The sequence below is a fragment of the Diospyros lotus genome, chromosome 6 (assembly GCF_014633365.1).
Source record: "Diospyros lotus cultivar Yz01 chromosome 6, ASM1463336v1, whole genome shotgun sequence".
In the NCBI taxonomy this organism is placed as follows: Eukaryota; Viridiplantae; Streptophyta; class Magnoliopsida; order Ericales; family Ebenaceae; genus Diospyros; species Diospyros lotus.
Window position 1 is genome coordinate 13,228,136 of NC_068343.1, and position 16,749 is coordinate 13,244,884.

The following is a 16,749-nucleotide window of genomic DNA, read 5'->3' on the forward strand; positions in this document are numbered from 1 at the left end:
AATACCTAAAAAATGTGATAGATATAATATATTATTATAAAAAATATATAATACTTTTAAGTAATGATTGTTAATTAAGATATGGGTTAGAAAAAATGGAATATGAAAAACATTTCAGATAAAAGTGATTTTCATTATGTATTTTAAATTTTTTTGACAACCCACTGAAAAGAAGTCATATGACTTTTTATTTGTTAAAAATCAAATAAACAAATCTTTTTCTTTCTTTAGATAAATTTGTCTGAATTTTTACAAATAAAAGGAAAAGACACATATACTCACTCATCTCATAAAACCTTCACGCTTTCTTTCATCAATTGTTGCTATTGCTTGCATCGTCGATGGTTACCATTGCATCCACTATAATCTACCTCGCTTATTGTCGTCGCCTCCATCACAACTTACTTCTCCTTGCTTCACCAGTCGTCGTTGACTTGACTGTCATCACTGTTGCTCATTTGTCCATTACTCGATTCCTTTATTCGAATATCAATTTTCTCTTGTTTCTGAATACCATTTGATACACCATTATTTTATTTATTTATTTTGATAATAAAAAAACATTTGATAAAAGAAATCATTATTTATATATTTATCATATATATTTTAACAAACGTAGAAAAAAAAATACAATTCTCAATATATTTTAAAAAAATTAACAAATAATATAATAAAAATTTTAAAATACTTTTCAAATTTATTTTAATAATTTCACATCCTAATTTAAAAATTATTTCAATCTTATCTGAATATTATCTTATCTTTCATTTTAATAAACTATACCTTACTAAATTTGGCATGACGTAAAAATGTCACTTATGCTCCCGCTCCAAGCCAGTGACAAACTCAATCGGCGCCTGTCTCACTGGTAAAAGTATCATTATTCTTACAAAAATGCCACCAACTATAAAAGCCTCAGTTTCGGGAACACCACTTCCAATGCGATTTTCATTTTATACCCTTTCGTATGAAACGACATTCTGAACTCCGTAGAAAAGGCAATAAAACTAAAAAAAGAAAAAAAGAGAAGAAAAAAAAGGAAGAAAACTCAAGTTTCCCAAGCAACCAATATGATGGCTTTGTACAAATCAAATATAACTGGATTCTTCATTAATCAAGTCCTAAACAGAAAGTATAAGATCTATATATACATGCAGAGCTGTACTTACAAATTCATTTCTCTTGGCCCTTGCATAGCTCACTCCACCTCCGGCCTCAGCAAAATTTCATGAGAAAAGAAAATGGACATCATCGATACATCAATAATTCAACAAGTAGTTGGTACAATACAAGTTCCTAAGCAATGTGGCCGATGCTGCCAGATCCGTCAATGCGTTTGTCACCAGGTTGGCAATCAGCAACACTTCCTCAGAGTTCCCTAAATATATATGTATACTCTACATAGAATGGCGACCATCTGTCTTCTCTCTACTTGATCGTTCCTCTTGGATCTCTTCTAAATCTTCATCCTCCCCCTTCCTACCTGCCTGCTCTTTCCAATATGCCACCAACTTCTTCAAACGGGCTACCTCCTTCGAGGACACATTTTTGCTTGGATCATTTACAATGGATCGTACTCTTGATGCATACCTAAATTAGATTGGAACCAAATTCGTCAAGCAAAGGGCATTGACAAAATGACCCTTTTTATTTTTATGGCAAACTATGGTAAAAGTTATATCACGTAATTGCATAAAGTGCCAAGCGAATTCCACAACTGAACTGGTCATGGAAGTGTAATGGTTAAGACAAGAACACTGAACAGCCTAGTGACAGCTAGTTTACTAGAGAGACCCAAAGCAACTAACTATATTATGAAGTAACTTTTAAGTTGCTTTCATAATAAAGAACTCAGGTTTTATGATTCAAAAATGACATTTGATGCACTGAGGTTGCCAAATAATGTTCAACTGAAAATTTGGGACTTCAACAATAAAATGACTTACATTAGAGAATTGTACGTCTCATCCAAGTTTGACTCAGCCGGAGATATGTTGACAAACATCAATGTTTTAGCATTGCCACCAAGTGAATCGCTCATCAACATTGTCAATTTGTGATTCCTGTAAGGTATGTGCTGACTTCCAGAAGATAGAGCACTAATAACGTCTCCAAGTGCTGAAAGTGACTTATTGATGCTTTGAGCTTCTTTCAACTGACTACCAGAGGAGCCTGACTTTTTTACTCTCTCAGAGCCAGCAAGATCCACAAAGCTTAGCTACACAAAGGAGACAACCGGAATGGTCATGTTAATCTTCAACCCAACAAACAAGCACAATGAGCATATATTAACCCCATCATTACTTTTCTTTGCAATTGCATGCACATACTTCTTTGAACCCATTATAGAAGAGAGAAAAGAGAAGAGATAATAGAGATAGCACGCATTTTCAACCAAAAAATTAGAGAGAAATATAATGAAAATACCTTTCCTCTTGCAATGGATTGGGTTTGAAGATTGGTGCTTTCAATAATAATGGAAAGTATCAGATGGGATCTTGAACTCTGTTCATTCATTAAAGTTCCAGTTGTATGACGCTGTTCAGATCCTCGCTGTATGATCGTTTTTAATTCCTCATATGTTGTAATAGATAAAATGGTAACATTCTCTATAGATACCATGCCCTAAAAATTTAGATAATTACGTTAGACAATCAGAACAAGAGTATAATAGGGCGAACAAGGGCAACAAAATATAAACAAGATACCAATGGACTTTGTTGTGTTAGTTATCCCACAATATCAAACAAAAATTAACATGTCAGTACAATCACCTTTGAATCCTTTCTTATATCCAGTTTTAAACGCTTGGCATTCTTCGGTAATAAAAGATCGACCAGTGTATCTTGATATAACTCCACCATGTATACCTGCATATATCTACATATATTAATAAATTGCTTTGAATCAATAAAACATACAAAACGGGGAGCTGACGGGAATTATCTGCATGAGAAATTCGAATATAAAAATGAAAAAAAAATTACAGAAACCTCCCTTAATCTTATTACTTAACCTTCCTCATTTATAGAACGGTAATGCTATTTATATACAATGTTTTGACATTCACAAAATTACAAGTACTTCTCCAAGGAATTAAAAACACTTCTTCATAAATTATGACCTACTTTTCAAACATTATAAACACTTTTACATAGTAAAAATGTCTATTTTTTTAAAATTAATATACAGCAAAAATGTTTATAATTTTTGAAAAGTAATTGATAATTTCAGTAAGTAGTGCTGTTAGTTCCTTGAAGTACTTATAATTTTGTGTGCGCCAAACCACTCTGTTCAAATAACATTACTGCATTTATAAAATACTAAAATAAGCCCTCTTATTTTGCACATAAAACTATTGTACCACCTTTAATTTAAAGCATAGAAGGGTGTCCCAAGTGCACAAGAATCCCTGCTTTGTGAGGGTTGGGGAAAGGTTGATTTTATACACAATCTTACCCTTACTTCATAAAGAGATTATTTCCAAAACTCAAACTTGTAACCATTGGTACCAAGGCTTGTCCTCACCCTTTCCATTAAGCATGTGACAGCAAAAACAAATGAAGAATCAAATGTAACAAAATTAGCCCTCCAAATTAACAAATGAAGCCTAGTTTAACCCTCCCTTCCCCAGTGGATTCCTATGGCCAAGGACCCCTGAAGCCATCAGACAGAGGTAGAATGTCAGTAAAGAACTCAAAAACTTGCCAGAATGGGACCAAACAAGGTCTCTCTTTAGAATGCCAGCAACTAAGAGAGGACACTCCAAAGGCAACCCATGAGTACCCAGCAAAGTCCAGCAACCAATCAACAGCAAAATCTGAACAGATTGCATTGGAGGTATTATCTCCAATTTAATTAGTTGGAGAGGTAAATGATCAGCAAATTGAAGGCTCCAGTTAAGTAATCTGGTGGGTTTTCCATTTGAGAGAATCTACAGGAGGTTGGAGCAAATGGGTGTGGGTTATGGGTGTTTGTGCTATGCTACAGAGATGAAGAAGATGATGATGATCATGCATTAGGTAATCATGAAGGATTCGACCATGGATTTTGGCACCTTCATGTTAGGTTCACAGCCAGTACAGTGAGAAGAAAAGGAAAAGCCAAATATAAAGTGTGAACGTGCATGGGAGAAAGTGATGTAGGAGCATATAAATTTCATAATTAGTTATTTTGTAACTTCTGTTATCTTGCTTTTGTCTCATTCAGAGTTGAAATTCTGTTTTAGTTTTTATTTATGGTTATGTGACTAGCACAACTTACTAATTAGTTGGACGATTAAGATTAGGTGAGATAGAGTTTTCATTGAAGGCTGAGATTAAAAGTTCAAGTTCCATTGCAATTTCACCAAATGTAGGCTATTCTTTTACCGTGTTTTGCAATCTTCTCTATTCTCACCCTACATCAAGAAGTAAATGGAGAAAAGATGGGGCTTGTGACAGGCGTAGCAGGAGGCAATAGTGGTGATAGATCCCATCAGAATTGCACAGCAATGGCAAGGGTTGTGAAAATTAAATTCAGCTTTAATGGTACTGTGGTCATTTTGATTTTTCAGACAAGATTATGAAATTCATTAAATCCTTACCATTAATAAGGTAAATCTAGAAGGGTAAAATAGGTAATTAGTCTAAAATAGCAGGCCAAACAGAAGATATGGCTGTAAATAAAAACAATTGGCAAGCTAGAATCCATATAACTGACCTCACCTAGGTTAAGGTTTTGGTGTCCAAAATGATCGGGAGGTTATACCTCCTCATAGTTTAAGAAGGTTAAGCAATGCATGTTTGTTTAAGGGGGGGGGGGGGGGGGGGGGGGGTTCTTATACCTTTCCTATGGAAAATACATGTTTAATATATACAACGACTCCTTCATTCAAGCAGAGTACACCACAAAGTAAAATGGGACATTTGTTTACAACTTCAATAAACAGAGATCATTCAGGCCTTCTATACCATTTAGATTAGACATAAAAGTCTAAATGTATAAACAAGCTTTTTGAAATTTTTTGAACAACTATGCAAGGTTTCTATGAAACTCTACTGTTACCTTTAAGGAGAATGAAAATTTGTTACTATCACGCTTCAGAATTTTAAAAAGTTCAGAAGTAGCCAGTGGTGTAAGTCCAGGGTTGTTCTCAGAGCCATAAATTGTAAATGTCTTCCCAGAACCAGTTTGGCCGTATGCAAATATGCACACATTATATCCATCCACAGCAGATTGTACCAAATACTGCAATAATAGTTCAAAATGTAGATATATCAGAAACTTATAGTATTAAAAAACATGAGCTGAACACTATGAAAACCCAAAACAATAGGATATAGACGAAGCACAAGTAAAAGAGTCATTAGAAACTAATTGAACTTGCCCTTGTGTCTTCAAATACATCATCTTGGGTGGCATTTCCATCAAAAACACGGTCATACAAATGTTGCTTTATATCATCTTTCCATTGATGTTCGACTGTGAACTCATCCAGACTTGTAAGCACATGTTTTTCTTTATCAGTGATCTCCTTTTCACTAAGAGGCCTTAATCGACAAAAGACTCTGATCTTTCCTTTCATATCTGAGACAGAAGAGTTCAATCGACTTGTGCATTAGTAAATAAGGATTGAGAACTTTCATGTTCATGAATTTTCTTTCTTTTTTCTTTTTGTGTGTGTGTTGGTGGGGGGGGGGGGGGGGGGGGCGCTGGAAAATAGAAAATGAAATTTCAACTCTAATATGGAGAAAACAAAGAAGAATGCTCCCACCTTCTATTGTATTAAAATATCGTTTCCTCAAAACTTGTTCTTCTCTATAAAGTGCTTCTAGCTCAGCCAATTGAACCCCCTGCATCTTCAAGAGAGCAGCAGTCTGCTCATTCTTTCTGTCAATGTCCTAAAAGTTGCAAAGCCAGAGAATATTAAAAATTTATCTCCAAACCAATAATTGAACAATATTTCCCAAAAACTTAGCAAAAATATTGATGAAATTTCTGTCAATGGGTCAAAATTGTCACCTCTTTCATTTCTCTTAGTTCCTCAAGTTCCCTGAAATTATTTTGCAAAGTGGACAGTTCTGTATCTTTGACTGCAAGGTTTGACTCTGACACATCCAACTCATGTGTAACCTCTTCAAGCTTCTTTTCAAGCTCAGACACTCGAAGCCCTAAAGCCTTGCGCTCTTGTTCAAATTTTTTCTCAAGGACCCGCATCTGCATTTGATTGGAAGATGTCAATATTTCACAGAAAAGGCACATATACATTTATTTTAAGGAGGAAACAAACTGTGATTTTACCTCCTCAGCTTTCTTCTTTTCAAGCATAAAAATTCTTTCTTCTACTGAGATTTTTTCATTCACCAGCCTTTTTGCAGTTTCTTCAGCTGCATGCAACTCGGCAGTGCGCAGTTTTAATTCATTTTGAATCTTTTGTACCACCTATATGTCAAACTCATCAACATTCTACATTATTTAAATCATCGTAAACCAAGCAAATATTACCATTTAAACCTATGACATGAGACCCAATCACAATTTAGTCTGTGAACTGTCGTGTGTGTGTGTATTTCCAGATCCAAAATTTGATAACCAGACAATTGAAATTCAAAAAAGTGATTGTGCAGAATTACAGAGAAGCAAACATATTTCTTAGGTTTACTCAAGGTAGTGTATCATACTGTTCGTGCCTTTTGACGAGCGCAGATGAGGGTTGAGCCCTTTGTATTTTATATGATTTTGATCTTTTTCAATATGTTCCCACATAAAAAAAGTAACACAATTAAAGAATTTTTATTTGAAGGCAATGGACATAAAACAACAACATATCAAACATTAATCCTAGCAAGAACAGAAATAATTTCTTTTTACAAGAGTACCAGGTTATTTGCTTCAAGTAGCTCCTTTTTGGCACTTTTATCCGCTGCTGGAATGCTAAGCTTTGACAGCTTTGCTTCCACGCTGTGCTTCTCCAACAAAACAGCCTAACAATAACCAAATCCACCATTCAGTAAGCAGATGGATTAGCATGCAAAACTAATTTCACAAATATAGCATCTAACCTTAAGTGTTGAATCTTTTTCATCACACAAAGATTTGAGCTTGTCACGGTCACAAGTAACTTCAGCTAAATTTTTCTTCTCAGATCTCAGAATACCTTTCAAGCCCTCCTGGTCTTCTTGCAGTCTTGCCTCTTGCTTTTGTTTTTCATGTAGTTCTTCCAAAAACTGCTCAAGCATGCATATACTCAAATTATCAATGTCAAGCATAAATTCTGTCACGGAAAGATTATAAACAAATACATCTTTAATAATGTATTTTGTAACACCTTTAAGAAGTAAGTCACATTATTGCACCCAGGGTAATGCCTGCCTAGATACTAAATTACTAAGAAGCATGAATACAGACATGTAACAATCACACAATGAAAAGATAATTTTACAAAACAATCAAGATACAACACCCAAGGCACAGGGAAAACAAATAAATAGCTATTTTATTTGAATACATAAAAACAACGAATAATTTATTCATTTTTTAATTAGAAATACATTTATGTTAAATAAAAAATAGTGAAAATTATCATTTTCCCCATTCTATATACTGTAAACCAAACACATGCAACCTTGTGATCCCGTTAGTTCACATGATAATGCAATGCTAGCAAAAGGAAACTGTCGGTTGCTGTGATAACTCATGGCTCATGTTGGTTGTCTCTGCCTTGTTTGCTTCTATCTTTCTTCTATAGCTGGCAACACTAGCTTATTTTCAGTTCACCAACTCTGGTTGCATATCTCATAAGCACAATCATGCTGAGTCGTGAGTGGAATTCTCATGGGTAAAACTCTCATAAATATCATCTACTGGGACAGACCATCAAGGAAATAATAGGAATGACAAAACCAAAATATATTTCAATTTCTGGCCTTGTACTGACCGTCCAATGAACCATGATGCATGGATAAAAGAATATTGATAATTATTTTGATCTTTTTGGGTTCTATAATATCTAACTGGAGAGCTATACTCACTAAATAGAGGTCATGGTTTTAGAATTTTTTGACTGTGAAAACCAAATAACATTGACATGCATGCATCCTCATTTCATCATTTTATCACTAGATTCTAATTATCATTTGAACTTACAGTGTGTTACAAGTAAATACTAAGGAATGACGTGTATTAAGGGGACGGGCATGTGTTTCACCCAAAGTGTCTTTGTTCCAGCAAATTAAAGAATCATAATAATAATAATAATAATAAATGAACAGTATCCAACTAGTAGATAAAGGTGACAAATTGACCCAAAAAGGCAAGACTACTTATCTTCATCCTAATGGGGAAGGTTTGCAATCTATATATTCAGGTTGAAGGCAGGTATGTGGAAATTGCCATAACCAGAGGCAGGTTTAGGATAGGATTGGACCCTGAACTCACATCAATTATACAATCAAGTAAACAAACTATTCCTACCATATAATAGCAATGCAAAATATACTTATCGTACAAGAAATATAACAGTATTGTTTTCTTAAAATTGTCTTATTTAATTTAGTTTTATATGAAGTTATTAAATGGTCTCAACCCACAACGCAATCCCACTTAACTTCGTTGCAGGGTAAAGATGTTCAATGCAACATATATGGGATTGAGAGGTTCAGAGCCATCACAAGTATGGAAAGACTTTTCTGATTAGAATCAGCCCAGACCTAATTCATTGCTGTCCATAGTCAAGAATGTCCAAGAACTGCAGGTAACCTAATATATATCCGACAGATCAGTAAATGCAGGTAATTTTAGATCTGAATAAAACCAAATCTGGGGAATATACATCTTGAAATGCACTGGTGTAGAAATGACAGTTTGGCTGAGCATTTAATTTAATTTACAGATAATGGTGGGGAAACTGTTAAGCATGCAATAGGATATAATGGCCTGACCTACTAGGATGAAGGCTTGATACATTCCTGTTATTGTACAGTTACTACAACATTATCTACTGTGCTGTTTACATTCAAAGTTTATTTGCATATTCAAATAGCTAGGCACTCACTTGATTAGCATTCTTTTGTGAGTCTTCAAGAGCTTTTGACAAATCTTGGATGCGCTTTTCATAAACATCCACACTGGTAGGCTTAGAATTAGTGGACAAATCTCCATTTATAGACCCAGTAGCAGCAGATCTAGCTTTAGAGTAGCGGCGTAGCATGACATCATTTATATGTGTTTGAAGGGCAACACAAATTTCCTCTCCCTATACAAATGGAGAAACAAATCTTGTAAGAAATGGTGGAAGGATATGAGAGAAAAGCCACAATGAGATTTTAAGTAATGTGATCATTAACAGAATGAAACCGAACAACCTGCTTAGTTTCAAACTGAAAGATATGCAAGACCCCAGCCACTCTCATTTTGAAAAATACAGCAGTATTGCTACTTCCAAACTGCATGATATCTCTTAACTCGGCAGAATGTAGATATTCTTTTGGAACTGGACGGAAAAAATGGACCTGTAGAAATTGAGTTTCATGTTCAGCAGTCAAAAAATTCTAGAATGGTATTAATAAGTTTATAGTGCAACTAAGACCAATAAATAATTGTTTGACTGACCCCGCGTTTATTAATTCCCAATATAATCCTCCCAGGCAGAAGACCAATGGGATCATCAATCTTGCGAACACTAAAGAAAACTGAATATCCATAAGGAAGTGTTCGCAAAATCCGCAAGAATTGTTGTCTGGCATCATCTTTCGTTAGATTTTCCTACACAGGAAAACACAAGTACTTTGAGAAACTAGCATTTTATTGAAAGCATTGTTGTGCCTTGGTAAGAACAGAACAGAAACACAGAAACAAGGAAAACAAATCTCCAAAACATAAACAAGGAAACAAATCTAATGCTACTTATTACCATTGAACGATATCGAGAGAGAATATCCAACTCCCATTCCCGCTTTCCCCGGGTTATTGCAATCTGCCTTGGTAAGAACTGCTCCAAAAGTGATGTCCAGTCACTGGAATTTCAACAAATCAACAGAAACTTAAAAAAATACTTTTAATGCCAAATGAAAATAAATCGAAATGGTTCAGGAACATGCACTGAATACAACCCAATAAAGCCAGGAGAAATACACAATAAGATAGTCAAAAATAGATACTGACCTGCACGATTCAGGGCTAACAATAAATCCAATTTCAACCAAAATTTGTAGAGCAGAAAGCTGTGCAGCATCATCCCTTCCAACAGGATAATTTCCCAATATATAATCATGTTGCAACTGTCAGAAAACAACCAAAAAATCATCACATTCTAAACTCAATTAAAATTTAAACTTCAAAAGCATTTCCAAATATCTACTAGAGCTTAAGAAACTAAAAGAAACAAAAGAATGAAAAAACAAGTGTACCTACTTGAACATAAGATAACTGGACAAACATTGGATCTCCTATCGCTTCATCTGACTCCCGAAATAACTTCTTTTTAAATGTCAATTTGCAGTGCAAGATTTCTCCTTTACTTCGGTCCTTTGCAGCTTTAAATTCAGATAGCAGGTCCCCAATGTATTTATTATCATCCAAACCAATGTACTCCTCTAAGTGACATAAAATTGCATGTCATTAAAACAGTTGTTAAAATAGTTCCTCACAAAAAAATTGAGGAAAAATAAATACCATTGCCAGGATCAGGTGATTTAGAACCAGCAACAACCTTTCGGCACTCAAACAGACTGAAGCTAGAATATGCTGACAATTTAATAATCCCTGAAAGCTCCTGAAGTGGATATGCCGTTAAACATTATCAATAAAGCAGGGAAAAAATTCATTGAAGAACCAAAAAAGAAAGTCCATACCAATTTTTTTTTAAGAGAACAAAACAAAGTATAAAATAAAGTTCCACAATTTGAATCCAAAAAGTCTAGACATTCATGATTAAATCAAGATTGTTTGAAGCCAATCATATGCAATTAACATATATCAGATTATTTTAAAATATTAGAAAGAGAAGGGGATAAAGGCTGGATATGTTGTTGTTGTTATTAGAAAGAGAAGGGGACCATTAATGGCATATATACAGTTAGATGGACTAGCAGACACTAAACATAATAACCAAGGGGCTCTTAGAAATTCAAAAGCATGTGATACAAGCATTTTCTTTCTTTCTTTCTTTTTTTGTCACTGGATTAAGCAAGCATAAATACAAACAACTAAAAGAATCCACGGAACACAATAACGATAGGTATAATGAGCTCAAAGATCATACAGCTAGAAGAAAAAGACTACAATAACTACCTTCTGTATCATCTAGGCTTATAGACAACTAACTGGATGCAACATGTGTGAGGACGACACAGAAAGAGTAAGCACATCAATTTGCTGTCAGCTCCCCAAAAATATTCCAGGCCAGATAGATCTGACAAATAGTGTTCATAAGAACTTTTCATTAAACTACTTAAGACCAAATATATTGTTTCCCCGTCTTCCCATGAATTTCAACATACTTCCAAGTGCCCTCAAATATTAGCAATCATAACTGAAAGACTTGAACAAAATGTCCTGAATCCAAGATTTCCTCTTTTACAATAATTGTAAGAACACTGAAGAATGTCATATTTTAAGAGAATTCACCAAGGGAATCTAGCATGTAAAACAAAGAAGATAAGGGCCTGTTCAGTTGTAGAAAACATTTTCTAATTTTTCAACTTATTGGAAAACATCAAAAAGATGTTTTATAAATTTTCAGGAAATGAATACTATTGGTTTTTGAAACATTAAATATTAGGACATGTTATGTTGTAAAATTAGAGTTTGAACATTAAAAAAAATGTTTTCTACAACTGAACAGGCCCTAAGATTTTCCTTGAAGTTAATGTAGTTGAAAGCTCTTGACCACATGACAAACTTTTTAGACAATAACAATAATCCTTGGAGCAATATGGACCATTTGTAGTACAATTCTTTAGTTGGAACATTCTAGAGCTAAATGCTATTACTTGCCATGCTTAGCTAAAGATTCTGTTGATAAATACAGAAACTAGCTGCTCATGAAATTTCAATTAGAATTTCCTCGCCCGCTCAGCATTCAGCAACCATGTCTAGATGATATAACGTTTACTTAAATAAATTACACCCATCTGTCAGTTCCCCTTTTAGTTGCAAGCCACCACAATCCTTTCTCTAGATGATATATTGTTTTCATCTTTTATACATAAGTTCTTCTTATGCATCTAAATAAACAAGCTAAGAAGAAAAAGGGAAGTTCATTTGTACCTCAACAGCATCAGCTACAGTTGTTGTCATGCCATAGGTAATTTCTTCAAAAGTTTCATCCAAGAAAAACACAATAGTTGTCAGCTTTTTACCAATCAGAAGAGCCTCAATATCCTCACGACATGGTATTGTATGCCTAGGTCCAGCTTTTACAGAATGCTTTAATGCATGTAATGTGTTCAAGGCAAGGACTTCAATATCTGGATCAGTATTCACACCATGTGCCACATTATGAACATATTCTGATAAATATCCACCAATCTCCTTGCTAGGGGGCATGCAGGAAGCACATAGATACATAAGCTCCCATGCCCTGATTAAATATTGCCTGTATTTCAAAAGCAACAAGGATAACATTGGTACTCACTTCAGCACTACAATGAATAAAGATGCATAAGGTAACAAGCATTTCTTGCATAGATGCAATCGGATAGACATGCACCTTTCCGGATTATTCCTTGTCTGCTTGGATATTTGTACAAAAAGTTCATCTCGAAGCTCAGTATGTTTCAGAGCCTGCTTATATAGTTTCCCAGCAAGCTCAATACGTTCCTCTAAGCTTGTTGGAGTCACTCGATCAGATAAATCAATACCCATGTACTTCAAAATGATCTGAAACAACTTTACAGCCCGACTTACAAGATCACTATTTATCTTTAGGATGGAAGTTGGTATAGGATCCTGCATGAAGTGAAAATTAATATCCATTTGATATACTCAAGAACAGAACAAACTACTCTACGACTTAAAATGTTATTACCTTTTGGAAGCACAACATATCCTCAAACGTGAATTTTTCCCTCATCTGGGAGCCCACAGATTTTTTAGAAAAAAACCCACGTTTTCCTGCAGACTGAATCTGCTTCTGCATTGCCCTTAGGAACCCCTCCACCTAATGGAACAAAGTACAATATGATAAGATAAAATTTTGGATGGCAATCCGCAAAATGGAAATGCAGTCAAGTGATTCTGAGAGCTATGAAACAAATTGAATAGACCTAATTGAATAAATTCTCTGTAGATACTGTCATTGTCAACAGAAGCAAATTGTTCACCTGGAATTTATCAATCAAGGGTACAGCACCAGCAAGTTCTGCTGGAATAGCCATTGACAATGTTGTCGGTGTACTGCAGGATGTAAGAATTTCTTTAGTGTATGGCTCTACAAATTTCTATTCAAGCCACAAAACCTTGAAAAATTATAGAACTAAGAGGCAAGAATGAGCAAGGACTGCTGCAAGAGGAATGCAAGAAACTTACGGGGGTGCAAAATTGGAACCATCACTGTCATAATCATCCCCATGTGAGGCAATAGAGTTGAATGAAGGAGATTCATATCCATTACCACTGGTGAAAGAAGACCTACCGGATCTAAGACTTTGAGCCATTACGGGTGGCATGCCAGATGTCATTTACACCAAAAATGGCCCAAACGGTCTAGAATTTATCTGAATTGCTATCTTAAACAGTTTATGCTCTTTCATATCCTTTTAAGTTCTTCAATCATATCATAGAACCCTGAGGAATAGTTGGAAAGAAAAAGGACAGAGTTAAATACAACATCAGGCGCAAGCTAACAAAAGATTCCAACCTCAAAAGACCAGCATACCACAAGTTTTGCCAGAATAAAAAGGTCATTGATTCATTTGCTTCCATAAATCAAACTAAACCCATCAATCCCGTAAAATCATGAACAGTTAACCCCAACTGCATTTTTAAATACTAAACTACGTGTGAGCATGCGGATTTGGACCAGACCACTCCGCAAGACTCTTAACAACTGTCACAATACTCACAGCAAAATGAGCTTCTTTTCAGAGGTCCAAAGTATTTCACCAAAACCAAACCCTAATCCAAAAATCTACTCACTTTGAAACAATGATGAAAAGGAAAAACAAAACAATCCAACAGACCTTCTCCTCCCCCCCCCCCCCCCCCCCAAAAAAAAAAAAAAAAAATGAATAAATAAACAAAAGTTCCATACGAAGAAAGGACCAACGACTTCTTTCTGAGGTCCAGAACATTACTGTATACGGAAACGAAAAACCAAAAAGGTAAGAGATCCATAAACAATGAGGCATACAAAGCCGGATAAATCCAAAACGCTCAACCTCATTAAGTAGAGCGAAATCAGGCAGATCCACCAACCGCATCAACAGAGGGGGAACTCAATGTACTAAAACCACCGAAAATGCCTCCCTCCTTCTCTCTCTCTCTCTCTCTCTCTCTCTCTCTCTCTCTCTCTCTCTCTCTGTGTTTCCCTCAGCTTGCTCCAGTATACGTACACAGATGAACTGAAACAGAGGTTTAAAGTAGCGCGGAAATGAACGGAGCGGAATGGACGAAATGCGGCGCGCGTGAAGAAGATGCAGTGCGAGGAGAAAGCAGCCTCCGGAGATCGGCGTATGTAAGTGAATTTGAGATCGCAGCTGCACCGAGTTCAGACAGAGAGGGGGGGAAGACTCTTGAGAGATGTAGAGATAGAGAGAGAGAGAGAGAGAGGATTTTAAATATTTTTCCAAATCGTCGAAGGGAACAAAAATACAAAAAATAATAATTAATGGCAGAATACGAAAAATCTCTTCTTCTTTTTTCCGACTTATATGTGTGTCCTCCAGTGTCCTTTTTTGTCTTTTGCCACACGCAAACTCAATGCCATTCTCTTCTCTCCTCTTCTCTTTTAAGTTTCCCATAAATGTAAAACCACGTTGCCTTTTTTTTTATTTTTTAATATTAAAATTCAACATTTATTTTATTTAAAAATAAAAATATATATTACAACCATAAAAAATTACTCAATAATATTTTTTTTAATTTAAAACTCTTCCACTTTTTATTTACTGAGTCACGGCTTTAGTTTCAAGTTAATTAAATATTATGAGTTACAATTTATAAATAATGAGTTATTCTTACTTTTTTTTTATGTAAAAGATAAGATTATATAACAATACCCTTACCTTTCTTTAAGTTAAAATAATAAATAATATCTTATGTAAAACTTGTATTGTAGCATTTATGACACACAAGATGATAAATATTTGTACCCAACGTGTGAAGTTTGGATTATTTTCATGGGTTTGTCGTGCTCTATGTTGATATGCATGTTATTGTGAAAGGTAAAAGTCTGAAACCACACATATATATATATATATATAGAGAGAGAGAGAGAGAGAGAGAGAGAGAAGGGGTTGATGGAATGGCTGAAATAATGCAGCCATGCCGGCATTAGGACCCTGGAGAAAAGTAGTAGTAGTAGTCCAAATGAAGGGCAGGTAAAGACTGAACAAGAAAGAAAAATGGGTATGTAATATGCCTTAAATTAAGCTCACGAGAATGGGGGCTTGGCCATGGCTTTTGCAATATTTATTTGTGATTTTATTGTGAGGCTGTAAAAGGGGCAACAGCTCGAAAGGAAAGTCAAGGAGAGTGCTGGGCATTTAAGACAAACATGAGAAAGTTAAAAGAGTGAGGGGTAGCGCTATGGCTCAATGAACATGCAGGCAGGCAAGGCCCAATTCATTTGCATTAAATTATTCTCTCTTTAGCGGACAACTATGTCAAGACAAGCTAGTTGTGGGAAAGTTGGGAATAAGATGTTAAAAACTGTCGAGAAACTTGGCAAGGGTTTTGTGAATGCCAGTGGTATGTATGATTTGGTAATCTCTCTTAAAAATGAAAGATTTTAGATTTCAAGTTGAATATCACGTCCAACGTTGGTTGTTTAAATGACATGTTATTATGTAATTCATGCATTTAATGGTGAAATAACTAATAATGCTGTCTAAATATAAAAGTTTCTTCGATGAGTTGTGTGTCTCCTTGTAACTTAAATTTCCCACCCATTCACAGATGGATCACTAACATTTACGCCCAATTGTAGAGAACAGAAGAGCAAACCTAATCAATGCGAGTGCCTTCTAGCTTGTGCATCTTATTGGAGTTTTGGGACTTTTTTCTTTGTGTCAATCTTCTTTAATCATGTCAAAATCTATACCATAAATTGAGAAGAGGGGGGGGGGGGCCAAAATCAGTAGAGTTGTTGAATTTGTTCTACCAGCAAGTGGGTTTATGATTTCATAGTGCTTCCTTTTGGAATAAAAGAGAGTATTTTATACAAAAATGTCATCAAAATAATAAATAATAGCATTTTCTTAATTATTATGAGTTATTTTATGCATATTAGGTGCTTTAAGCATTACTCAGAATTATTGGTGGAAGAGCTTTCATCAAATTCTGAATACAGTGCACATGACTTTGGTAAAGAGCTATAGAAAATCAATTTAGTGAAGTGATTGAATCCTAGACAGGTAGTTAAACTTAATAATTAATCATGATGAGTCTTGCTTATTGTATTTCTAACTAAGACAAAATATGATTAATAAACATAACGAAATTTCAGATTTTCAAATAAAACTTTTGTCACTAAGGCCCATCTTCCCTGAAATTAAGACTGAAAATATATTTAGACATTATCATCATCATCAAATCCCATTATCAGAT

General features: G+C 35.0%; 1 protein-coding gene across 1 annotated transcript; it reads right to left on the bottom strand.

Annotated features, from left to right (window-relative positions):
• Nucleotides 1-1,077: 1,077 nt before the first annotated feature.
• On the bottom strand, nt 1,078-14,747 carry LOC127804070 (kinesin-like protein KIN-14E). The gene is made up of 24 exons (XM_052340793.1): nt 14,361-14,747; nt 13,510-13,767; nt 13,305-13,377; nt 13,010-13,141; nt 12,692-12,930; nt 12,250-12,577; nt 10,654-10,753; nt 10,393-10,574; nt 10,144-10,259; nt 9,893-9,995; nt 9,592-9,744; nt 9,345-9,491; nt 9,035-9,235; nt 7,044-7,208; nt 6,861-6,965; nt 6,283-6,423; nt 6,004-6,198; nt 5,756-5,882; nt 5,369-5,568; nt 5,047-5,229; nt 2,775-2,870; nt 2,428-2,625; nt 1,947-2,218; nt 1,078-1,590 (listed from the first exon to the last, which is right to left on the bottom strand). Exons 2-24 carry the CDS (start codon nt 13,659-13,661, stop codon nt 1,398-1,400), a joined length of 3,801 nt encoding a protein of 1,266 aa, XP_052196753.1. The 5' UTR covers nt 13,662-13,767; nt 14,361-14,747; the 3' UTR covers nt 1,078-1,397.
• Between the last annotated feature and the right edge of the window lie 2,002 nt (nt 14,748-16,749).